Source organism: Pelodiscus sinensis, chromosome 13 (genome assembly GCF_049634645.1).
Source record: "Pelodiscus sinensis isolate JC-2024 chromosome 13, ASM4963464v1, whole genome shotgun sequence".
Taxonomy (NCBI): Eukaryota; Metazoa; Chordata; order Testudines; family Trionychidae; genus Pelodiscus; species Pelodiscus sinensis.
Window position 1 is genome coordinate 28437539 of NC_134723.1, and position 26439 is coordinate 28463977.

The 26439-nt window shown below is 42.4% G+C and overlaps 1 protein-coding gene across 7 annotated transcripts in view; it reads left to right on the top strand.

The window, feature by feature from the left end:
* The window catches only part of ACSL4 (acyl-CoA synthetase long chain family member 4), a 58162-nt gene that overhangs the window by 19233 nt on the left and 12490 nt on the right, over positions 1–26439 (top strand). For 2 of the 7 annotated variants that reach the window (XM_075940931.1, XM_075940932.1), the window contains exons 2-8: positions 10964–11010; positions 16331–16866; positions 18080–18257; positions 21017–21126; positions 21219–21357; positions 22876–23026; positions 25469–25592. In XM_075940931.1, the coding sequence (XP_075797046.1) occupies positions 16516–16866; positions 18080–18257; positions 21017–21126; positions 21219–21357; positions 22876–23026; positions 25469–25592 (1053 nt within the window). In that variant the 5' untranslated portion in view covers positions 10964–11010; positions 16331–16515. The remainder of the gene's footprint in view (positions 1–10963; positions 11011–16330; positions 16867–18079; positions 18258–21016; positions 21127–21218; positions 21358–22875; positions 23027–25468; positions 25593–26439) is intronic. The other 5 variants (XM_075940937.1, XM_075940938.1, XM_075940935.1 and 2 more) reach the window with 3 other exon arrangements.

A 26439-nucleotide genomic window follows, 5' to 3' on the forward strand; every position in this document is an offset into this window, starting at 1 on the left:
AGGGTGCCAGGCAGGAGCTGGTTCACGAGGGGACCCAGTTTAAAAACCAACTCCCGTCACGGATTTGGCTGCCTGTGGTGGTGTTCTGCTGCTTCTGAGAGAGGCAGCAGTGCAAGGTGGAAGCAGTCTCTATGTGGGAGGGGTCTGAGCTACTGGACCCTGTGCGAGCCAGAACTGAGCTGAGCTGCCTGCCTGCTCAGCTCTTAATCCACTTTAAATAAAGAGCAGCAGCAGGGGTAGGTCCCAGACCAGTTGCAAGCCAGGACTGAGCAGCCTGCTAAAAATTTACTGGCAGGGAGAGGGGGAAAGGGCTTTTGCTTATTGGTTAATCAACTATACTATTACATCCCTAATCTGGATGCCTCATGAAGATTAGTGAATTTATCCTCCTCACCCATTCTGTGTTTATGTACTGTATAATATTGATCCTCACACCTCAGATACAAAATAGTTGAGCTTTACTATAGTAGGCCAAATCTTGAACCAAGGCTGTGGAAATGGGCTGGGTCAAAGGAATTGAAAGGGAGATTTTCTTTACTCCCACACAATCCTACTGAAGTTGTAAAGGTCCAAGTAGGTAGATCTATCAGCAAACTGGGACCTTTATTAATTTGTTTGGGATTCTTTCCTTCCTTCCTTACCAGAAAAAATATAATTGTGTAGTGAAGATTATTGTTCTCACTGCAGGTTATTAAAAAGATATTGTCAAGGACAGAAATAGGAGCTGCAGAAGTCCCAATGGTCTGAGAAAGTAATGGAATCCATGACCTCTGTGATGGACTTGCAGCCTTAATTATAATAAGTCTAGGCCTTACCATATTTTGTACTGAATTCAAATTTTTTTTTAAAGAAAAATTTATAATTAACAAAATGAAAAAATCAATTTAAATAAACTTTTTTGGAAAAAATAAAAATCTATATTAATCTCACACTGTATCTAGAAAGGCATTTTAAGTTACACTATAAATTAGTCCTTCATAGACAACAGGCTGTGATACAAATATGACATGACAATATATCAATTAATTTTACAGGTATTTCCTTTACTTTGTGTTACTTGTGACTCAGTTATTTAAAAACATGCAGAAATCTGTCTGAGAGAAACTTGAAAACTGTTCTCTGAATACTTATTTTTCCAGCAAGTTTTCAAGTTGCCTAAATTTTGGCACAGTCTGGTGTTACAGAACATTGACATCACTTATAAACATTGAATCATTTCCTTTGATTTTTCTCTTAACCTCTGTATCCCAGAAATAAGACGTAAAACTTTACTATTTTTTTATATAGTCTTGTCTCTGCCTTATAAGTGCTTACTTATTCATGTTCCTAGGGATACATGTAATAAACTTGGAAAGAAATCTAGTGAGTAGTTGGTATATCGAATTCATTTTCCTGTCTGCTTAATCCTGTGGTTTCTTTCCAGAAATGAGATATATTTCAGTATCTTTAATTTCTTTCTCTGATTCTTTGTTTCAAACCAAAACAGTAAAATGGACTTTCAGTTCTAGTATTTAAATAAATCCAGGGAAATCAAGATTAATATTTACTGTTGATCATGGTAATGAACTACACATTGATTTGATGTGCTCTGTCACATCTTTGTAATATGTAAAACTAGGGGTGTGTGTGTGTGTGGGAGAGGGAGAGAGAAAATATTTATCATGGTATCTCAAATGTATAGATTTGGCTAAATAATAGACAAATTCCAGAAACCTTTTTTGATAATATTTTTGTCTTTTTTGTGGGTGGAAGGTTTCTGTATCTTCTTCTGAAAGGATTGAAACCCTGAATGTTCATTCCAAGGATGAAATCTTGGCCCCATTTGAAGTCATAGGGAGTTTTGCCACAGATTTCTCTGGGGACAGGATTTCACTCTGTGTTCATTTTAACTAATACATTTTCCAAATTCTAGTCTTTCTTTGCAACAGTGAATACTTCCCCCCCCCCCTTTAAACCCACACTCCACTTTCTCGCTCAAAAGATTTACTATTGTATATTCACTATTGCCATTTATTTCATATAATTAAATTTTTTTTGTAAATGCAGCTTCTTCAGTTAAAATGTTAATTTTTCTATTCATGATGTTTTACAACAAATGTAGACATGGGCGAAGTCTTTTGAAATAACCAAGGAACTAATACACATTAAAAAGCATATGAATTAGGTAATGTTCCTCCTTTTTCAGTGTTTGTAGTAGCAAAAAAAAATCTTACTAGTGCAGGCGTGGCCAACCTGAGGCTCAAGAGCCGCAAAAAATGTGGCTCCTGACAGAACTGGAACAGAACCCAGAACCGCTCAGGTCAGCTGCTCTCATGGCTGGGCCGCTGTGAGGCACATGCATGTTCACGGCCCATGCCGTTCCATTCACGGCCCCCAGCGCACTGTGTCATATCCTGCACGTACAGGCCCGGTCGCACACAGCATCCCAGCATGCACAGGCTAGCAGCTGGCCGCTGAGCGCAGGCAGCGGCTTTGGCAGTGGCTCCGGGACCTGGGCATGGGGGAGGGGGGAAGAAGAGAGGAGGATTAGGTGGGGGAGGAGGGTGCGCATGGCGTCCCGGATGTGGCATAGCGGCTCTGGCTACGGGACTCGAGCATAAGGTTGTGGGGGAGGGGGATTGGGTTACAGCAAGGAGAGGTGGTGTCTGGCTCTGGGGGAGGAGAGGAGAAGGAAAGGGGGATTGGGTTGCACATGGCATCCCGGTCAGTTCATGCTCAAAGTCGGCCGCTCAACGCACGTGCCCCAGCACCTGGAGGGAGAAGCATGGCTGTAGCGGCGGTGGTGGCTCCGGGACCCGAGAATTAGGTTAGAGTGGGGGGAGGGGGATTGGGTTGGGGGGTGTGTGTGTGTGTGTGTGTGCCTGGCTTTGGGGAAGGGGAGGAGACGGGTGTTGGGGGGTAGTGTATGTGTGTGTGTGGGGCGGTGGTCCCTGGCTCTGGGGAAGGGGAGGGGGACTGGGTTAGAGCAGGCTGCTCTTCCCCTCCCCTAAACAGCTGGCACGCTTCCTGAAATGCTAGGTCTGTTGCACCACTGCTGCTTGCCAGGGGAAGGAGTAGGAATCCTGGGCCTGCATGCCAGCTCCAGCTTCTCAGGAAGTATGTGGCTGTTGTGGGGAGCAGAGGAGGAGCACACTTTTCTGAGAAGTTGGAGCTGGCATGCAGTCCTGGGACTTCTGCACACACCCTGAGCAGCAGACAGCATGGGGGAAGGAAGTTCCTGGCGGAGTGACAGACCGGGCATTTCAGGAAGCGCACCAGCTGTTTAGGGGAGGGGAAGAGCAGCCTGCGCGCTTCCTGAGACCCAGGATCCCCAGGTACTGGCCCCAGCTGTCTCTGTTGTCCCTTCCCCTGCACACACGCACACACGAGTACCCTGCCCCAGCATCCACCAGCACCCTGCCCCAGCACCCTGTCCGCTGCCTCCACCAGCACAGTTGGGGCCACATTAGTGAGGCTTGGGGGATTTTGGATGCGTTGGTTTTTTTGCATCTCACTTGTGTGGCCCCAACTGACTTTTCTGTGGGTCAGTGACTCCTGACTCAAAACAGGTTCCCTGCCCCTCTCATAAATAAAGACAACGCTGAAACATTTTGTGTTTGACTTAATATTTTATTTAAAATTGCAGCCTGGCCAACAAGCCCCCAATTGGGGCCAAGCCCCCATCTGGCTGCAACATCATAACACTTCTGCTCCCCCCCAGACTCCAAACCTGAGCCTATCCTGTAGAACACCCTGTCCTGAGCCTCTCACATCCCCAAATTCCTGCTCCCCCACATCTCCAGTCTTCTGCCACAACAATCCTGCACCATCCACACACTGCAAAACTGTTTTCAGAGCCCATCATACTCCCAGCCTCCCTGGCCTGAGCACCTCATGCACCCCAGCCCAAACTCCTGCACCCGCACAGCCACAAGCCTGTGGTTTGCTCAGCACCCCAGCCTACCACCTGACCCCAACACTCTCCAGCCTGGAGCCCCCTCCCTGAGACAGCATCCTCTTCTCTACTTCCTCCTGCACCCAAATTCCCTCTCAGAGCTTGCACCTCTCACTCTTTTTTTGTGAGCCACAATAGCAGTGGAGACAGCGTGAAGAGCCAGGGAAAAGTTGTTGAGCAGAGCACCCCCCCCCCCCCCCAAAAAAAGGCAGGACTGAATACTCGGAGAAAAGTTAACAAAACAAAAAAGCAGCCATGGGACCACCACCTATTTTCCCTCAGTGCAGCGGTGGGTGTTTTTTTGTTTTGGTTTGGTTTTGGGTTTTTTTTGGTTGGTTGGTTGGCTCAACAACTTTGCCCCGGCTCTTAATGCTGTTTCCATTACTATTGTGCCTCTTTGTCTGGAACAGGTTGGCTACTTCTGTACTAGTGGAAATAATTATTAAATTGGTGCTTCCTTGCAATTAAATTGCACAGGCTAAAATTTCTGGGCAGACACTTAAAATAAGTGTTTAAAATAATACTTTAAAATTCTAATTGCAAACATTTGATGAGTCAATACTACTTCCTCTGATCTAAATTACTGAAATCATGAGTGGAACATTTCATCCTTAGATAATAGGTTTTGTCCCTGCTTCTGGCTTTATACCCTGTGCTCCATTTTTCCATTCTTTAGCTCGTGACTTTCATCAACACTTAATTTATTCAATAATTGCTCTTAATTTAAATCTCTTGCTTGACATTTATTCCATGTGTGTGTCATTTAAAAATTATAGTAATAAATTGAGGGCTTCTCTGATGTCCCAGAGTTGATGTCCTATTTTAGGTTCTGTTCATTGCTAAAGGAAAAAAAAGATGCATATCAAAAACTCTCTCTGAACCTTTTAATTACACAACATAGTCCTGCTTTGATGTTCATCTATTAATTGCTACCTAGCATAGATGGTAATGCTTATGTAAGTAGGCAGTAGAGTCATTTTATACTCTCTCTTTCCAAGCACTTGGACAACTGAACTATAAAAGTTCTGTAATTAGTAATATAATGTGTGCTGTTGCATACCCCCTCCAAAGGTGCAGTAGGCCCACACAAGCTGGAATGGCCCATGGTATGGGCCGGGGGCTGCTCCAGCCCAGACAGACTGCCAGTTGACCATTTACTAAGAAGCATCATTCAGTAAGGTTAACTGGTTACATTACTGCTGGTTACCTAGTAAGGGGAGGGGGGTAAGGTTTAGGCTTACTGGTTAACCAGTTAGACATTTACATCCTTACTCTCCTGCCTCCAAAATAAATAGTTTATAGGCAAAAAGGGTTCGAAAATAACGCTTAATTAGGCATTCTGGTTCAACATTTTTTTTTCATAAACTGATGTGAAGTAATATAATACTTGATTTTTTCCTAAGTATTCTAGGTTTACAAAGTAGCTTCATTTTCATAAGACCAGGATTTTTACACATGGAGAGTTAGTGTGAACTTTATCCGACTTAATAGTAATCTCTACTTGACTTGCCTTGAAAATGTCCTGAATTATTTCACTGACACAAGACATTTGCGTTGTCCACCCACCCCAAAAATTACACATGGAAAAATAGATATGAAGGCCTAACTTTAGATTTCAACACTAGTGCGCTCATTTTATAGCCAAATGAAATCAATGTCTAGATCAGGAGTCGGCAATCTTTCCAAAGTGGCATGCCAAGATTTAACCCTCCTGTCTTGGGCCGTGCTACTCTCCCAGGAGTGGGGAGGGGCTCTCTCTGCCGTGCGCCCCAGTTGGTCTCCTGCCTGGGCTCTGCTCTGGCTTTTCATGTGGGGAGGGGAGGAGCAGTGCGTGCGCACACTTCCCTGCAAGCCAGATCTGGTGCGGAGCCTCAGGGCTCCCCCTTTTTCCTCCACCGCCAGCACAGGTTCCCTGTTTCAGGGGTGGGGGAGGAGCACGGGGAACCTCATTTGTTGTGCATGTCACTAAAAATCCTATTGTGTGCCACTTGTGGCCCGCATGCTATACATTGCCAACCCCTGGTCTAGGCATTCAGCTGGTCTGAAATGATTGTTTATGATGCATATTATATGTAATATGCGCTGTGGTATAAAGAGGTAAATGGCATGAGTTTTTGGGATGGTCACATTACACGATAAGGAGAAAAGCCTCACTTATACATATCATTCCATAAGTGTCAATAACATCTCTATATCACAATATTGTATTTTTTGTACTTGCCTCATGTTTCAATAAAAGCTATTATAGGAACTCTTCGGAAAATGTTCTGTGCTTTTTTTTTTTTAATTTTTTTAATTTTAAATATTGAGACTTTCTGCCATTAGCCTGTAAAAATTGGCATCTTGGTTAATATGGGCAAGTCTACACTAGAAGTGCATCTAGTGAATATACTCTCCCACTAGCATAATTACTCCACCTCTGTTTGAGGCAGAAGCTCTGTTGGGAGGAGAGTTTTCACACCCCTCAATGACATAACATAGATCCACGTAAGCAGTTGTGTAGACCTGTCCTATAAATCCAGCTATCTAAGTAGCAGAGGGAAAAGACTTTTTAAAATTAATGTAGTAATCTGTTAGAGCATTTAGAACATTTTAAATCTAAAAATAACTAGCATGGAAGTGAGAGAACAACCTTTAAAACTACTAGGGGGCTGCACCCCCTGCTTGCTATGCTCGCCACCCCTCCCTTTCTCTCTGTGCAGAGGTGTCTGGCCATGGGGGAGGGGGCAGGAGCAGGCTGGGGGCAAGGTGTCTGGCCAAAGGGGAGGGGACAGAAGCAGGCTGGGGGTAGGTGTCTGGCCAGGGAGAAGAGGCAGGAGCAAACTGAGGGTGTGGGGTCTCAGCAGGAGGGGGGTCGGGCTCAGATAGTGGAGGGGACCCAGCAGCTCCTTTCCAGCAGTGCACCCTCCCCCAGGGCATAAAATGGGAGCTGAAGCAGCCCATGCATGCTGAAACCATTTACTGGGTCCGAACCAAGTACGTGGGAGCCTGATCCGCTATAGCTGCTCTGGCCTTCCTAGTGGAGTGGTGATAATGGTGGTTTTGTTGTTACTGCTTTGTTGGCAGCATCATGGAGCATGCTTTTAGTTATTCATTTTGGGTGGTATTTTGACATGCTGCTAATACACATAAGAAAAAATAAATAATTTATTTTTTCTTATCTTAAAATTATGTTCACCTGCTTGATATTTCCTGGGAAAAAGAAAAGGCCTATATCATTCTTAAAATGTTCTTTTGTCACTTTTGAAAGGCCTGCTGCAAACCATGGGGGTATTGTACTTTCTCAAAAAAAATTGTCTCTAAAATGTGATTAATCAAAAATTGTTTATAAAAGTAACCAATGTAAAAGACTGAAGGAGAATTTGGCAACTCCCATCTCTGTCATTTTATAATAAGCATCTGCTAGTTTTAATCCAATGATTGTTTTAAAGCGGCGGTTGTCAGACATTTTGGAATGTGGCCGACTGGGCTCAATGCAAACCATTCCGTGGACCACTAGTGACTAATGGGAACTCACCGCTAATTACATAATTACACTCGTCATTTTGTTAGTGCTGCAGGTAGGGAAAGTGGTTTAATTTAACCTGTAAGAAAGGGAATACTAATCAAATTTATTAAGCAGATTAAGTGCTTTAACTTTCTCATGTGTACCAAACTTCATTTTAAATAAAGTAAAATATTAATTTGTCAAAAACACAAAAGGTTTCAACATTGTCTTTGTCAGAGGTATGGAACCTTTTTTGGGTTGGGAGCCTCTGACCCACAGAAAAGTCAGTCAGGGACCACGCAAGTGAGAAGTGAAAAAACTCCTGCAAAAGCCCCCAACTATCAAAGCCCTCCAGGACAGGCTTCCTTCTGGAAGGGGAGGGAGAGCTGACCTCGAGCCGCTGCCCACGTGCAAGGCATCCATGGACTCCAGTTTGAGAACCACTGTATGAAAGTTATGTAACAGGAATTGATTGTACAGCTGCTTCCATGAAAATTAAACTTCTTTGGACTGATTCAGATGTATTTGTACAAAGGATGTTTAGAGGCAGGTAACTGACTAATCATGTAGTCGATACAATTTGTATCGACTACACAATTGATCGATGAGAGAAGGCGCTCTGTCCTAGCTCATGCTGGTTCCAGGAGCTATTCCCATTGTAGCTCTGCATTTTAAATGTAGTAAGAGCCGGCCTGGGCCTGCTGCGGGCAGAGGCTGCTTTGCGACAGCCTTCCCTGCCCTGTGCTGCTGCCTCCTATTAGAGGCAGTAGTGTGGAATGGGGCAGGCAGTATCATGGAGATGATGTTGGGGGAAACTGGCTTTTAAGCTGGCTACCCCCCAGCACCGCCTCCCTCCCCTCCCAAGTTAGTAGTCCACTTGACTATTCACTTACATCCCTATTTTGTACCAGGTGGTATGTACAGAATTTTTTTCCAGTCTATCATATTCCATCTTGTTCACTGCCAAAAATGTTATTTCCTTTCAATTGTGATGATAGTTCTCTCCCTCCCTCCTAGTTCAATGCTTCTTAATAACTTCCCATAAAGGACTCGTGGCGATTCTTTCTGCAACCTCTTCTCCTTAATTTATTTGGAGAAACCAGTTACACATAGTGTCCTCCTTTTAGATGCAAATGTAGACTCATGGATCTCTGTCTCACAATAATAACTCATAAATTTGGGGGTGAGGAGGTGGTTTTTTACCCTTAGTGTCTTTGGTGAGAGGGTTAACGTTAGTTGAAGTGGGGGATGGCCACCGTAACTAACACCTATTAAAATACTTAGCTCCTGTTACTAGTTTGCAATTCAAGTGCAATCATCCCCAAATAGTCTCATCTAAAAAGTTGTATTTTAAAAAACCACAGTCCTCAGTAGACTTTCATACCAGATTTAACTTTAAAACCATTCTAACACGTTGCCAGGTCTTTCTTTCCCCTTGCTATTGAAGAATTGCTACTCTTCTGTTTGTTCCTGCCAGAATTTGAGGCCAAATTCTCTACATAATTACACTAGTGAAATACTGCCCTCCTCTTTCTCCACATTGCCTAAAATGTAGCTGCATCAGGAAAACAGGAAAAACTGTTCATTTCTTGCTTCATTTAGTGTGTCTGGAAATCATAATAGTCACCATTATGACTTACCAGGTCAAATAGCCAAAGATGGACTGTTTAGTTAACACCTGTTGTTGATATGGAGGTGACTATTGGAGTTATTTTAATTAAACCAAACCCAATATATGCCATCCAATTTTAACCTGTTAAACTGTTTTGAGGTGGGCTGTGGGCTCAGGGCTTGCCCTGCTCTGTACTAGGGAGGCTGCACTGGTGCTCCAGCCCCCCCACCCCATTGAGGTTGGAGCACCAGTGCCGGCTTCCCACTGTGGAGGAGAGAGCCTTGCAAGCTGGATCCAGCTCATGGGGGCAGGAAGTGGCTTTGTGTGCTGCTGCTCCCTACCACTCCCCTCCCCCAACTGGGGGAATGGTAGCACAGGAAACGGCTTGCCTGGAGACTTTCCCCACTGCTCCCTTTGGTCGGAATCTTGGCCAATGAGAGCAGCAGGGGGGTGCATGGGAGTGGCTGGAGGTGTAGAACCAGGTAACGTCCCCCGGACTCCCTCATGTTCAGACCTCCACCCCACTTCTGCAGCCTCCCTCCTGCACCCTATCTCCCGGCTAGACTCTGTAGTCCCCACCCCCATCTCCTCCATACCTATTGTGTCGTCATGGTTGGTTGGCTGGTGATCTGTGGAAAGATCTACATTGAGTGGAGTGGGCCATGGGCCAAAAAGTTTTAGAACCACTGCATTAGAGAGTGTTAAGGTCCCCATCCCACTGAGTCCTATCCCCTCACTCTCAGATCTCCCTCTGACTCACAACCATCTTCACCTGGATCCCTTTTCAGAGTCCTGTTGCTCTTGCACATGGAACTACCTGAGACCTAGTCATTCAAATCCACCATTGAGTCACCAGTACCCAGACTACCCAATACAGAATCTTCTTACCCCACTCCTGGATACCTCCACATACAAACCCCCACCACATTTGGATCCTGCTAAGTTGAGCCTGCTTCCCTGCCCACACCTGGTGCACAGGGACAGGGCCTCAGAGTGTTTCTGGGGCAGGCTCAGCCTTTGTGCTATATCAGGTTCAGGTACACCTTTGCCACCAAGTCCCTGTCCTGGAGGTTAGGGGGAGCTGCAGAATTATCTCCCACCTCTGCAACCAGTATTCTGTGCTCCCCACTAGGGATGTTAAATTTTGATTAATCAGCTGATCAAGTAGTTGATGGAATTTCATTGACTATTCGATTAGTCAATGTGGGGTGCGGTGCTTGCTATCCTGGCTGTGCCTCTGCCTTTTAAATATAGTAAGAGCCGCCTGCAGCTCTTACTGTGTTTTAAAAGGCAGAGGCACAGCAGGGAACCCCAGGTGAACAGGGACTGCTTGAGTCCCTGCTAGGGATGTTAAGGACTAGTTAACTATCCCATAAACAAATGCTTATTGGATAGTTGACAGAATAGTTGACTAGTTGCTCCTTCCCCCCTCCCCCCGCCCCCTGCTGCCTCTATTAGAGGCAGCGGGGAAGAGGGGGTACTTCAGAGCGGCAGCTTTGAATAACAGGTGTGCTCAAAAGATGTGGATTAGCTATTTCTGGATACCTCTGGTATCCCAAATAGTGCTGCGTATAGATGTAGCCTTAGTGTGACTGCTTTCATACCACAGGCTATTAACTATCATCCCTAAACCCCTGTATTTGACTAAAGCATGACTGAACATGTTCAAAGTACAAGGTTAAAATGTGAGTAACTTGTGCATTTTGTGACTTGGGTGGAAACTTATTCTGTTTCATTTAAATGTGATAAAATCATTACTTGTATCTTCCTTTGAAAAGGATAGGGGAGAACATGAATTCAACCTCACCATTAAAGTACATAAATTACAGGTTAAATTTTTTGTTTATACACTTAATATTTTTACTGAAGTTGATACATGACCTTATCAGTCACTCTTCTCACACCCATCTTCTCTCCCATTTCACTGTAGATTGAACCTTTATTGAAGAAAGCCCAGTCATTACTTTCAGCTGTCCTGTAAGTATCTTAACATTTATTTTAAAGGCAAAAAATTACAAGTTTCTCATTTTTTATCAAGTTCTACATCATTTTTTGGATTTCCAACTGATTTGATACAATGTGAAGTGTCTTTCAAACTACTACTTATTTTACAAATTAGCTAAGTCATTTATTTAAAAACATCTTTTTACCATTAAATCTGATTGGAAACTTCCACAAAATGCAGCTTCTAACTGTTTTGCCTTAACATGAATGTAAATGGCAGTGTCCGTGGCTTGAACCTTGCAATGCTAGTTACAGAAGCAAGGTCAGCAATTGCAGACCTCTGTTGCAAAAGAGTTAAGACATACATACCTTTTCTCTGATAGAGGATTTGTCAACTCTGCTTTTCTTCTTTTGGGTAATTATTCTGAAATCTTTTCATCACTTAAGTGCCTAAAATATTTCAGTAAAATTTTAAATGAAAAAGTTCAAGTAACTATTGTAAGGGTTGATACCAAGATCAGGTGAGAACACTGAAACACATATGAAATTTAAGATCATTTATTTCATTCAAGATGTATGGCAAAAAACGACTGAGCCTTCACGATTTCCTTTTAAGTGTGAGTTAACTTTTGTCACACAATGCTCAGATTCAGAGTTATTACACCTAACCCCTACATATAGATTCAGATAGTCTTAGCCAAAACAGTAGGGCTGTGTCTAGACTGCATCCCTTTTCCGTAAAAGGGATGCAAATTAGACACATTGCAATCGCAAATGAAGCGGGAATTTAAATCCCCCCCGCTTCATTTGCATAAACATGGCTGCCGCTTTTTTTCCAGCTCGGAGCTTTGCCGGAAAAAAGTGCCAGTCTAGACTGGGATCTTTTGGAAAATAGAGCCTTTTCCAAAAGATCCCTTATTCCATTTTTTAAGAGGGCTTGTGTGTTAGATGCAATAAAACACTCCAGCTACATCTACACTGGCATGATTTTCCGGAAATGCTTTCAACGGAAAAGTTTTCTGCTAAAAGCATTTTTGGAAAAGAGCGCCTAGATTGGCAGGACGCTTTTCCGCAGAAGCACTTTTTGCAGAAAAGCATCCGTGGCCAATCTAGACGTGCTTTTCCGCAAAAAAGCCCCGATCGCCATTTTCGTGATCGGGGCTTTTTTACAGAAAACAGTACTGTGCTGTTTACACTGGCCCTCTTGCGCAAATGATTTGTGCAAGAGGGCTTTTGCCCGAACGGGAGCAGCACAGTATTTCTGCAAGAACACTGACGATCTTACATGAGATCGTCAGTGTTCTTGCGGAAATTCAAGCGGCCAGTGTAGTCAGCTAGCAGTTTTTCCACAAAAGCAGATGATTTTGCGGAAAAACTTGCCAGTCTAGACCCAGCCTCCCTGCCTCAAAGGACTGACAATCTAAGACTGAGATGCAACAGTGTGTATAATAACAATGGAAAAATGTGTTGGAAGGAAAATGAGGCAAATGTCAATAATGTTATAATAATGTGTACATAACTGGGCTTTCTTGTATTTTTATAATACAAATCAAACTACAGAAGCCACTGTAAAAGGGTAAATAGTACTTTGATGTTACAGCAGTGGGTGCCAGACAAAACCCTAATGCAGGTAGACTATTGTGTCCATTTAAAATTAGTTGTTATAGAAATCATCTTAACATGTTTGTTTTGGATCATAATCAGATAATTATGATTTACAGTAAATGTAAAGATTCTTCTTAATAAAGTGCCTAATAGATTTAGCACTTATTGCTATCCCTTGTACTACTTCAGCATATTTACACAATGAAAATGTCCATATAGTATAACTTAATCACTCTTTTCATGGTATTGAGGATATTGAATAAGCTGTTTTAAAACTTACGTTAAAATTAATACTATGATAGCATATGCTTTGTTCTAATCTCTATTCCAGTTCAGAGTTGTAGTTCTCAATGCCAATACTTAGATATGTTTATCTTCTACACTTGCTAATCTGTCTCCAAAGTATAGAAACTAGAACCTCTTATTGTACCAGATCTTTTGTCATATAAAGTACAGATGTTGCTGAAAAGCAGTGTTTTCATTTGAAAATGGGGAAAGAGTATATGTTAGATGCCAATCCATTCAATCTCAGATGTTTGTCAGTGGACTAGACTGACCCTTGCTCCTATTGATTTCTGATTTCTCAAGTCCCAGTTCTGTCACCTTTACTTAGGCTAATTAACACTTTACAAGTAGTCATGCTAGTTTCAGTGGTAAGGAAACTAAATTGTGCCTTGAAAAATTGTGTTGGCCTGCTGTAATCCTATTCTCTGATATGCTCACCATGCTATGTTGCATGCATTTGTCTTTTGGAAATACTGAGAATTCCCTTCTCAGTGCTGGTTTTATTACATTGTGTGGTGTTTAAATACCGTGCACTGGATCTTATGCAGAAATGCTCGGATTAAAGCTTATTTTAATTTATATATACAAATTAAGCTAATTGGAAACACTCTGACTAAAGTAACTGGAATGAAATTATCGACATGCCTTGTGAGACGACTAATATAACACATGTCTGCCCTTCATTTAAAGTGACTGAAGTTAGTGTGCAAGACATATTTAGGGCTTCCTTCAAAAGACTTAGATTAAAATAGGTCCTACATAATATACAGTAATTTGGATGTAATACACAGAAATGTAATTCAAATAGTGGCTGGTAATACAGCAAGAATTATTGTGTTATGCTGTGTTTGCTGAGCAGCTACAGTGGTGCACTTCTTACAGTACCAATATAGTGATACCTATCTTAAGCAACACCTCGGTGACTATCCTACAGAGTGTTTCACGAAGATGGCTATCTAATAAAAGTGAAGCAGAACTGTACTCAAATTGTTGACATTGAGATGAGTTAAAGCAGGGATGGGCAAGATACCTCTTGCGGGCCGGATACGGCCTGCCAAGTCCTGTGGACACCCTGCCAGGACTCTCAAGCATGCAGCAGCTGCTGATCTAAGCACTGGGCTGCTCCTTGTGCCTTTCTGCTCTTGAGGGAGGCTTCACATGATCTTCCTGCCTCCAGCCCAGTCCTCAGCTCCTATTGGCCAGAAACACATGGCCACTAGGAACTGACCTCAGCCAATCTCAGTTCCTGTTGGTTGGACACAACCAGCCAATAGGAGCTGAGAGATTGGCCTGGGAGATGGGGGCAACACAAGCCTCTCCCCCTCCCAGAGCTGGGAGTCACCTGCAGTTTCAAGCAAACTGGGGCTGCAGCAGGCAGTGAGCCCAGCCTGCCTTGGGGGTGCTGCAGGTCTGCTGTCTGGGATTCGCTTAGGTAAGCGCCTCCCAGCCAGAGCCTGCCTCTGGCACCCGCCCCATCCCTGCACTCCAACTTCCTCCCCCAGGTCACAATCCAAACGCCTCTGCACCCCCGGTCCCAGCTCACAACTCCCTCCAAGACCCTGTACCCCCTGCTCTGGGCCAAAATCGTCCCCTGCACCCATACCCCATCCCTGACCCTACACCCCAATCCCCTGTCCCAGGTCACAACCCCCTCCTTCATCCAAACTCCCTCTTAGGCTTCACACAGTGCCCTGCGCCCTTCTGTACCCAACCTCCATTCTAGACCTCCACACTTCCACAGAAGAGTTCGGCTCTTGACCACTTACCAAACTCTTAATGGCCCCCCACCAAAAATTATTAACCTCCCATCTTTTAACTCAGGGATGGGCATCTAAAGTAGTGATTTCAGTGACTAAGCAAGACAGATGTCACTGTACTTAAATCTTGGTGAGAAAACATGTAATTCACTTTGGAGTAGAGGGGAATTCTGTACTTTTGTCAGAATTCAGCATAGTACCTGTGACCAACTGAATTTATTTGCTAAATATGCACTTTTTAAATTATTCTGTAGAATGAAAGCACTACTACTTTCCTGCCATATATCATGGCCTCTTCCTACAAATCTCATGCATTATTTCAATCAGATGGTGCTTATACATAATGGATACTACTTTGTGTGCTGAAGAAAATGTAACTTTCCATATTAATGGGTGTCTCTAGTGCTTATGCCGTTATTTATGGTTATTTTTTTTTTAAACAAAAATTGAAATTAGTCACCCTCCCTCACCTGAGGCAGTGAAAAAGTGTATAAACTACATAGAATAAATTCCTTGGTATGTCTATACATTTTCCATTCTTGATGTGTCCTGAGAGAACTCCCTCATCCTCAAGTCTCTTAATCAGACATCCATTAGCCAGATGGGGAGATGACAATTCTTGCTCTAAATCAGTCAGCCCTGCTCCCAGTGTGTTGGAAGAGCTTTTTTTGATAAATGCTCCCTTTTCTTTGCTTCCCTGAGGCTGTGTGCATTGCCTCCACAGCAATTGCAACCTTAATCTGACAAGGAAGCAAAGGTTAAATACTGTACTTGAATCCATATCTCCCACACATCAAAGCAAAATATTGGTGTTAGGCCACTGAATTGCCCCAAACAAAGTGGAATGTTCAGTTTATTTTTTAATATCTATATACTAGTCCTCTCATAGCTCTGATTTTTACAGTCCCTACTCAGGAGAGATTCCTGTGGAATCACTGTCAAATACCTCAAGATTTTATTCTGGTTTTGTGATGGAAGATGAGTTGGACTTTTTTTTTCCAGAAGTCTGTAAATGTGTGTCATTGCCTCATAAATCAAGTCTGGATAAATTGGACACAGAAACCTGACATTAAATAGAGCTTCTCAGGCATGATTTAAAGTAAAAGCAGTTGCCAAAGTACAGTAATGTTAGAGGAGGAGCTATAAGAATCTTGTATATTACTTAGATCTATGGTTTGTGTGTTAAAAAATTATATATAATTTTGAGGATTCTAAGTAAATATGCTGTATTCTGAACACTAAGTTGACTTAACTTTATTTGTGAAAGTTATAAAAAAGCACTAACAAATCTTTCTAGCCCTAACAAAAATATTTAAGAAAAAAAGCTATTGACCTTTTACCATAGTTACTCAGCTTCAGGATTGCAACTTTAGGATTGCTCAACTAGCTTAGAAACACAATATTTTGATATATGTAAAGGACACAGTGCACTTTAAAAGACCAGAATCATTTAAACAAAGGGGGTGGAGCAGGGACCTTAAGAGTAAATATTTGTGGAGGTAATAAATAAGGAAAAGATCCCTCTCAAAACCAGTTGCTCATCTGCCTCTCAAACCAGATACTTCAGTCTCCTTTGTCTTGCTGCATGTTGGGTTGAAATCATAAAGGTTTGAAGCTAATGGACTGATTCCTGGTGTCACTAATTTGCTAAACGTTCTTTTTCTTTTCTTTCCTGCTCTCTGCTTGGCTGCGATCTTCACCCATAGGAATCTGACTTCCAAAGGTTACTGATATTTTAGCTTTTACTCTAAATCTGAGCTATCTAAGCTTCATTTACTATTGTTTCCTTGAATGTACTGCCACTTACTGCTGCTTCTGCTCTTGCCTTCTTCAGAGATCCAAGATTCTCTGAACCCAAAGGATAGAGAAACTTTTTTTTAAACTGTCCACTATGAAACTTAGACAAGAAGTATGTGCCATTTTCTTGCTCCCTGTGTACTTCTTAATATCTGTGTACAGTGCCCTTGTATTTATTCCATGGTATTTTCTTACTAATGTGAAGAAGAAAAAGACTATGGCAAAACGCTTAAAAGCAAAACCCATCTCCGACAACCCTGGAAGTCCATACCGTGCTGTTACTCACCTTGAGTCACTAGCAACCATAGACACCCCTGGAGCGGACACTTTGGACAAGTTGTTTGACCATGCTGTAGCAAAGTTTGGGAAGAAGGACTGCCTTGGGACCAGAGAAATACTGAGTGAAGAGAATGAAATGCAACCTAATGGAAAAGTATTTAAAAAGGTAATCTTTAAAGTTTTGAATGCTTGAATTCTGAAATATCAAAAGCTTTGTGTCTTAAGAATAAAGTACCTATTGCCGGCCCCTTTTATATTATTTACAATTTACATTTTATGGTGTAAAACTGGATGCTTAACTGTAGTTCAAGAAGTCCAGCTGTAATACATGCTCAGCAGAAGTGAGATGAATGACCTTTAAAATGATTGTATTTGCTAGGGACGTTAAATTGTGTGTAATTAGCTAATCTAGTAGTTGATGGAATTTCGATAGTCGATAAGGGGGGAAACTGCAGAGCTGCAACAGGGTTAGCATCCAGCCCCGGGAACTAACCCTAATGCGGCTCTGCCTTTTAAATGTATTAAGAGCCTCCAGAGGTACGTCTAGATTACATGGCTCCATTGACGGAGCCATGTAGATTAGTCTACTCTAAAAAAAGGAAATGAAGCGGTGATTTAAATAATCGCCACTTCATTTACATCAAAATGGCTGCCGTGCTGTGCTGATCAGCTGTTTGGCAGCACAGCGCGGTAGTCTGGACGCTCCGCGGTCGACAAGGGAAGCCCTTGTCAACCACCCCGGTAAACCTCATTCCACAAGGCATAACAGGGTGGTTGACAAGGGCTTCCCTTGTTGACCGCGGAGCATCCAGACTGCTGCGCTGTGCTGCCAAACAGCTGATCGGCACAGTGTGGCAGCCATTTTGATGTAAATGAAGCGGCGATTATTTAAATCGCTGCTTCATTTCCCTATGTCTAGAAACCTAATCTACATACCTCCTGACTGATTCCCAAGTTGTGCCTGGTCCCAGACATTGCACCTCTACTTTTTAAATGTATTAAGAGCTGCCAGACTCTTAATACATTTAAAAACCAGAAGTATAGCAAGGGGGACCAGGAGAAAGCTGGGGCAGCTGATTCCTAGCTCGCACCCAAGTCCCCGGCTAGGCCTCTGCCTGCCCCGTTCCCCTTTCACCCTGTCCCTCCTGCTGCCTTTCTCTGATAGAGGCAGCAAGGGCAGGGCGGGGGGTGGGGGGGGGACAACTAGTCGAGTGATTTCTCAACTATACAACATGCATATGCTTGTCAGATAGTCAACTAGTCGCTTACGTCCCTAGTATATAAGCTGGTATGTGAAAACATACTAGCAAATAATAGGTGCAAATATGTACACAAACAGCTTAATGTCATTATCACAAAGTTCTTCTACTTTTTTCCAGTTAATCCTAGGAAACTATAGATGGTTGAACTATGAAGAAGTTAATCAGAGAGTGAATAATTTTGGGAGAGGGCTAACTGCGCAAGGACTAAAGCCGAAAAGTACCATTGCCATATTCTGTGAGACCCGAGCAGAGTGGATGATTGCAGCACAAACCTGCTTGAAATACAACTTTCCTCGTGAGTGCTAAAGTTGCATTTGCATTGACTATATTTCTAGAAAAATCTCCCTCACTGTCAGGTCCGTTCTTTATGGATAGGTATCTCTAATATGACCATCTGCATATTTCTGGGACAGCATTTGTTCAACAAAATTTTGGAAGAAAGTGAAGAGTCCTAATTTATGTTCAGTTTTCATATAAACTATGTGTTATAACAGCGATCCCAAAAATTAACAAGAAGCTAGTCAGACTAACTTTTTTAGCCTATTATAGAAGTACTTTTAGAATTAACTGACTTTCACATTTTAGAGGTCAAGAAAGACCAATTACCATTTCTACAGCAGGTGTAAAGACAAAATACTGTGACTTACTTGGACCCTTTGACTTGTTTATCAAATATTTGTGGCTAACTAATTTTGTTTGTAACTGAAACATACATAAATGCTATTTTATTGATTGCTTCTTTCACTTGATTTGCCAGGGTAGAGACTGGACATTGGGTGGAATTGAGAAGTGTTACTTTAATCAATGTACAAGACACATGCAGTACTTTTGAAAGAAAAATGGCACAATCCTTACCATATTAATACACCACAAACTTCATGGTGAAGTAGTTAGGATTGTTACACATGCACACGCACATTTTACCATTATCACTTCTATCCAACACAGACTATGCCCCACAATATGAATTCTGCCCCCTTTTCATTTTTCTGTATTCACTGAATCTCTGCTTTCCCCCAAACACTACTAGTTTTGAATCTGTTCAGTGTTATATAGGGGTTCTCAAACCTTACTGCACTACAACCCCCTTCAGACAACAAAAATTACTTTGTGACCCAAGGCCTGGGGACTGAAGCCTGAGGCCATCCAAACTTTACTGCCTGGAGTGGAGGAGCCAAAGCTGAAACTCAAGGGACCTGCAGTGTTGGTCCTGACACTTACAGCCCTTGGACTTTGCCTTTAGCGCTAGGCAATGGGGTTTGGGGCTACAGCCCTGGTCTCCAGCAAATTTAAGCCAGCCCTGGCAACCCTGTGTGATGATGTGTCAGGGTCCCCCAACTCCTGCACCCCCGTAGTGGCACGAACAGACTCCACCAGCCAGTAGAATAGAGGGAGTTTATTGCTTCTCCAGGATACAGCACAGATGTAATCAGGTTACAGGGCCAGGCCTAGGATGCCTCAGCCCCCCTTAAGATGGGGGAGACTGGGCCCCTAAATCCCAGCCCCCCTTTGCTCAGGCTGCTTCCTCCATGATTCCAGACAGAAACTAACCCACTCACTTACAGCCCTGCCCCCCCCCCGCCCCCCCCCGCCCCCGCCAGGGCTCCACTCCCCTTCTTCCCCGCGGAGCGGAACAATGGGAAGAACTCGTCAGACAGGTTCAGAAGCCCCCTTGCATAATGACTCATCCCCTGCCCTGCTGGGCCATGCTGCAGCTAGTGGAGGTCACTCACAGCCACTGCCCAGCATAGCAACCAGCAAGGTACCCACCCCACTACGTCATACCCTGTTCAAAGGAGGTCCTGACTCAGTTTGAGAACTGCTGGTGTAATGGTTTTGTGGGAAAGGGTGATTTGGCAAAGACTATGAAAGGGGATGATAGACCGCTGTCACCCCAGGGAAATATAGTTAAAATTGCAGTTTATGATCTGTCGAGTAGAATAGCAGAGATAATAGGAAGATTTGTGATTATGGTGATGGGGAGTATTAATTAGAAATGTGAACAGCTAATCGGTTAACCGGTAAGCATCATCCTTAATAGGTGATGCTTACTGGCTACAGGTTAATTGGTATCCAGAAGTAGCCCGCCACTCACATTGGGCAAAGGACTGTTCCAGCCCCATAGGGGGAGGGGCAGCAGTGACAGCTGGCAGCCCCATGCTTGGCGGGGAGGGTGGCAGCACCAATTGTGTAAGCGGGGAAAGCATAGCCTGGCCTCCTCACCTTGTACAGGATCCCGTTTAACAGCTTAACGGATTAACTGGGATTTTACATGACTAGTATTAACTCCCCATTTTAATGCTGTATTGGAGGTGTTTCCTTACACTAAAAAATTGTTCTCTTAGGTGATATCTACGCTACAGATAAGATCAAAGCAGCTGCAGTCGATCTTCCAGGGTTTGAATTAGTGGGTCTAGTGAAGACACACTAATTGAAACTGAGAGGGTGCTCCCATCGATGCCAGTAGTTCTGCTTCTACGAGAAGTAAGGGAAGTTAAAGGGAGAGTGTGCTCCCTTCGACTTCCTGCAGTGTGGATGGCGCCAAAATTTAAGTTCAGATTCTTCCACTTCAGCTACATTAATTGCATAGCTTAAGTTGCGTATCTTAATTAGAATTTATCCCCTACTGTAGACCAGGGCTTAGAGAATTAATTAGTAAATGTGAAACCCAGACTAGCTCTTCTCCTGTATGAAGCTCCAAGAATGGGTTATAGAAGCAGAGAAATAGAAGAGATCCTAAGCACTCAGCTCTCCTAAAACATTTTCTCTCTGTGTGTAAAACTGGAAAGAGCACAGATTTGTTTTCAGTTGCTTATCATGCAGTGTTTTGACTGACATTACACTTTTTCCTCTTTCCATACAATTGTTATCATAACCATAAACTCTTTACATAAAATTCCATCCTGGAAAAACTAAAAGCTGCTTTTATTCTACAGTGGGAAAGGATTGCAGATGAAAAGTGCTCCTTCTTTAAATGCTGACTAAATTATATTCGTTCAGAAGCTTTTGCTTTGTTTTACTTTGCTCTTAAACTTATCTTTATTTCTAAAACAGTTGTTACTTTATATGCCACGCTTGGTGAAGAGGCAGTAACCTATGGGCTGAATGAATCTGGAGTATCATATCTAATCACTAGTGTAGAACTTCTAGATAGTAAACTTAAGGTAAGTTGGGAACAACTTTTTTTTGTTGATTATATTTCACTGTAATCTTACAATATATGTACGGTAAGTTCTAACTTTCCTTTGTTCAACAGACTACATTGTCAGAAATCCCATTTCTCAAACATATCATTTATGTGGATAAGAAGACTATCAATAAATCTGAATACCCTGAAGGACTAGAGATTCATAGTATGCAGACAGTAGAAGAATTAGGAGCCAAACCAGAAAATTGTAAGTGAACCAAATTAGGATTACTCAAGCTGTTCAGTAAGTGATTAAACTTGATTTGGAGGGATATGTAGGAGAGAAGAAGTATGCCCATTTAATCTAAAAAGGAATTAGCATTTACTGTAGAAGAAATTCCTGTCCAACTCAATAATTTTAAATATGTGGAAAACTAGAAATAAAATATTTTTTGTTTGCTTCTGTTAGCTTAATGTTACCTTGTCCCAAGTGGATGTTTCAGATATTCCATTACATTAATTTTAGAATGTGAATACCATAGTTCGACTGAGCTCACTTTTTAAAATAAAGGAAGGTCATAAAATGAAGGCCATGTTTGGTTGGGTCTTCTGTTGTGCTTTTTTAAAAGAGTGTTTTAAAAATACCCATCACTATTTTCTTCTCTTTCCCGATGACAGTGATGAGCATTTGTTTTAGAAAAATCTTTCTGGCCAGTTTTTGTAGCTAAAAAACTACTAAGGCTGGGGGAATAAGCACTGGACTCCCTCATCTAATCCCTGAGAACTGCAGTTGGATGTCTGGCATGAGAAACAAGCTTCCTTAAGGAGGAAGTGAGCAATCATGAGGATTTACTTCCTGACACCAAGGTCTGCATTGCTTGTCTGTCAGCTCCTCTGTATTACAAGATGTGAGCGGTTAATGGAGTTGGTTGGCAGGAACAGGAGGCTTATGTAAGATAGCACACACTCAGTAGAACTACGTACTCCGTAAACTGATGATTTCTTGGAACTTCTTACCAGTGCCACAGGACTAGAGAGAGGTTTTGGGGTGGTGTGGGTGTGGTGTGGTTTTTTTTTTTTGAGAACTCCCCTAAATGTCCCTACATTCCCACCTTTGCTTCCCTTGCTGCTGCAAAGTCATCAGCCTGATGATTATGGGTTTTCACCATAACTAGACAAAAGAAGCAAACTGAGTTAAAACAAGCTTAGTTTATTTTAATTAAAAGTTTATTACATCAATATATACTGGCTTCTGGGATTATAAAACTCCCTTTTCTACCAAGTATGAGATTTCTTTCAAGGCATCCTGCATTTGGAAGTATAAAAACCAAAAACTACCATGTGTTTTAACTTCTGCAACCCTGGCTTTAGAGCTATTACTGATAGAAAACTTGATATGAGTTAGTTCCTCATCACTTTAAAGTATCAGCCTTTTCAGCTCTTCTCCCAGGCATTATTATAAAGGGTTTCACTTTAGGAATTTTTTAGGTTTGTCTAGTGAAACTTTGCAATAACATTACACTTCTTGCCAAATCTATCTCCAGTCTACCTATTGCCATGATTGAATCTGCTGGAAGTTATCCCAAACAGGTTCTGCCACTTTTTTTCTTTTTTTCCTGGACTACTTGTCAATAGAGCATCACTAACTATGTTTGTCATTCTTTTATGAAGACCATTTAAGTTAGTTTGATCATACTTCCAATTAATCTCTTAGTTGACCTTAGAAGTAATCATTTCTGTTCAGGTGAAATATTTTTTTTTTCCCCCTCTTGTATCTTTTTTGTAGTAGATATCTTTCCAAGCACACCTGTACCCACAGACCTGGCTTTAGTAATGTATACTAGTGGATCTACTGGGAGACCTAAAGGAGTGATGATGATGCATAAGAACTTGATAGCTGGAATGACAGGCCAGTGTGAGAGAATACCTGGACTAGGGTAAGAGGTGCTCAGTTGTCACATATATCAATAAAATATAATTTTGTTTTAATTGGAATAAATTGGAATAAAGCCTATCATTTGTATAATTTTGATATTTCGGTGACTATTTCTTTTAAAAGTATGAACTTCAGCAATTCCTGTTTTTTATCCACTAATCTTACATACTTTATACATGAACTGATATTTCTGTAATCACTTTGAATTTATCGTGCTTTTGTATACAACTGTAAGGCTACGTCTACACTGCACCTCTCTTGAGCAAAAGCCTATGCAAATGAAGCACAGATTAGCATACTATAGTGCTTCAATTGCATAATTAATTAGGGGGCATTTTTGCGCAAGGGGCATTTGCTCAAAGAGCTGTGTAGACAGCTTCTTTTTGCACAAAAACCCCCTCTTGTGCAAGAGCCGTTCTTCCTTATTTTTTCAGGAAGAACGGCTTTTGCTCAAGAGAGGGGTTTTGCGCAAAAGAACAGTCTACACTGCTCCTTTTTGCACAAAATCCTCTTGCGCAAAAACGCCCCTAATTAATTATGCAGTTGAAGCGCTACAGTATGCTAATCTGTGCTTCATTTGCATAGGCTTTTGCTCAAGAGAGGTACGGTGTAGATATAGCCCAAGTGTTTCTCTAGCTCTTTAGTTCTGTTACAATTTTTCTACTACTGATATTAAAAAATATAGAAGACGACAATATTGGCTTCTTTAGTTATATCTTACCCTGAGATGCACTTTCAAGATATTCATCATAAATTATCACTGTAGGGAGAGTGTGACCATATTTTTGCACATAGTATCTGCTTGTAGATTATTTATTGGTTAACCCTATCCGCATGAGTCCTGAGAGAGTGGAATGCAGAGGCTGATGGTTTTCAAATAGCAGCCGTTAAGCAGATAAGATAAATACAAGGAATTCGCAACGGCCTGCCTGTTCCAGGGGTCTAAGGAGACCATGCCTATATTAGGGATGTTAGTGTATAATTGAATAGTCGTATAATTGCATCACATTTTGGCTGTTTCAAAAAGTCTTGTAAGTCCCCGGGAGTGGGGCCGGCAGCCAGTGAACTCCCAACTCCACTCCTGGAGAGCCCCCTGCCATTCTGTCAGAGGCGGCAGCAGCCCCGTCCGTGTGACGGTCCAAGCTCCGCATGGATAGAAGCTGTTCCAGGTTGCTCCAGCACGGCTGTTAGCGAAGAGCCCAGGCCCGCTATGGACAGAAGCTGCTTCCTGGGAGCTGCCCCTGCCTTGTAGGATGCAGCAAGGTGGGGGGGCTGGTGGGTTCGTGGAGCTGGCACAAATGGAGAGCCACTTAAAAGCTGGCTTCCCACATGTATCAGCTCCCACCGGTCACCCTCATCTTCTCTCTGAGGCAGCAACGTGGGGGGGTAAGAGAGATGGAGGATCCAGTGCTTGTGGGGAGCAAGTTTAAAAGCCACTCCTCACAGGCACCAGCTCTCCCTCCCCATTGCCTCTCATAGAGATAGTGGAGGAAGAGGGGGAATGTGTGAAATCAACAGGATTAACTGATAAACCCAGGCTTATCTGTAAAGCATGTAGTCGGTTACCCATTGACATCCCTAACCCATGTAGATCCTTCTCCATGTGCTACGCATAATCTGCTTCATTACCTTGCTCATGTCAGAAAGTTCACTTTCATTTGACAACTAATTTGGCCATTCATTTTTAAATGATTTTTATTAAAGATTTGGCTATTCAGTAGCAAAGTAATGGCAGACTTTCATGAGTGTTCTTCAGTGTGTTGAAGGATAAATTGATATGCCTACACCCCCTTCTCAGCACGTTCACAAGGGGCACTGGCACCTTTGAAACAACCCACAGACAAGAAACCCCTTCATCATGGGATATTTGTGTGTTTCTAGCTGGGAGGCTGAAAATTCTCTTTTGGACCATTCTGATAGCGTTCAACTCAAGGTCTGGAAATGAATGGCCTTCAGAATCTAGTGATTGATCTACCTTCTGCTAAAATCTTTTAAGATGCGGTACTAATATGAATTTTTGGGAGGCAGGGCAGAGAAGAGATTTGAAGGTGGATGGGCTTTGGTTATCAGGCTAGAAGCTGGCTTCCGCCTTAACTTGGTAATTGGGAACCTCCCACTTGGAAAGGAAAAGGCAGTTGGAACACTAAGAACTGCAAGACTCCAGCTAGAATCAGTGGGTGAAATCCTGACCTTGTTGAAGTTAGTGACAAAACTCATATAAACTGCAATGAGAGTTTCAAATCTTGAGCTTAGAGATTTCTCAGTGTGGTTGCATAAAGGAAAATATACTCCAATAGTGAATTGTTATGATGTAGTCTTTTGGGAAACTAGTAATCCTTTTTTCTGTAACTAAATATACAAATACCCTATAGACCAGATGAAGTATTTTCAACTTATTCTTGGATCTCCGGGGTTAATTATATATAATCCTTGCTTTGCTTAGACCCAGGGACACTTACGTTGGCTACTTGCCTCTAGCTCATGTATTAGAATTGACAGCAGAAATTTCCTGCGTTACGTATGGCTGCAGGATTGGATATTCCTCTCCACTCACCCTATCGGACCAGGTGAGGAAAAACTTTCAGCACAATGGTTAAGCAAAAATCTTGGCTGTACTTTTTATTTTTATTGCGAAAATATGATTTACAATGCAGTTGATGTCAAAGCAGTGGTACCTTCTGAAAATGAAACAACAAACAAAATTAAGCTCCTGGTGAAACTGTATGACCAATCACATAATATGCATTTTTATCTAAATTTTGAGCTTTATTATGAAAGTAGAAGAGAAAATGAATGCAAGTTTGTTATGCAAACTAGCCAGAAGAAGCACAGCTTAAAATCATTGAGGAACCAAGAAAAGAACAAATCACATGTCAGATGGATCTATAGAGATCATCATAACTTAATTCTTATTGAAAAATCTTCCCCCTTGAAGACACACCATGTTATGAATGTAAAAACCCACTAAAATAGTTAACCTGTAAAGATTTGTTGAAGTAGCTAACCCCTTCCTGCTGGTGGGGTCTCCAGCCAGCCAAGCTCACCATAGATAGGATCCCCTGTCTGGGCCTGCTTCATCCACGGAGCTGCTCTAACTGGCTCCTTCGCAGTTGCAGGCAGGGGGATGCTCCACCCAGGCTGGTTAACCAGTTACTGGGTACGAAAGCCAATAAACCTACTGCTTTCTGGATAACCAGTTAACCACTTACATCCCCACACCATACAAAGGAAACTGCTAGAAGGATAAATAAAATTAAAAAAATAAAGCAAAGATACATATAACATGGCTTGTTCTAACAGGCTTTGATTCAGTAGCTATATTTGGCATGAGATGAGTCTGACAACACACCTTTCTGCTCCACCCCACTGAGAAAATAATCTGGGGAGGAAAGGAGAGAAGGGAGTCCTTCAGAA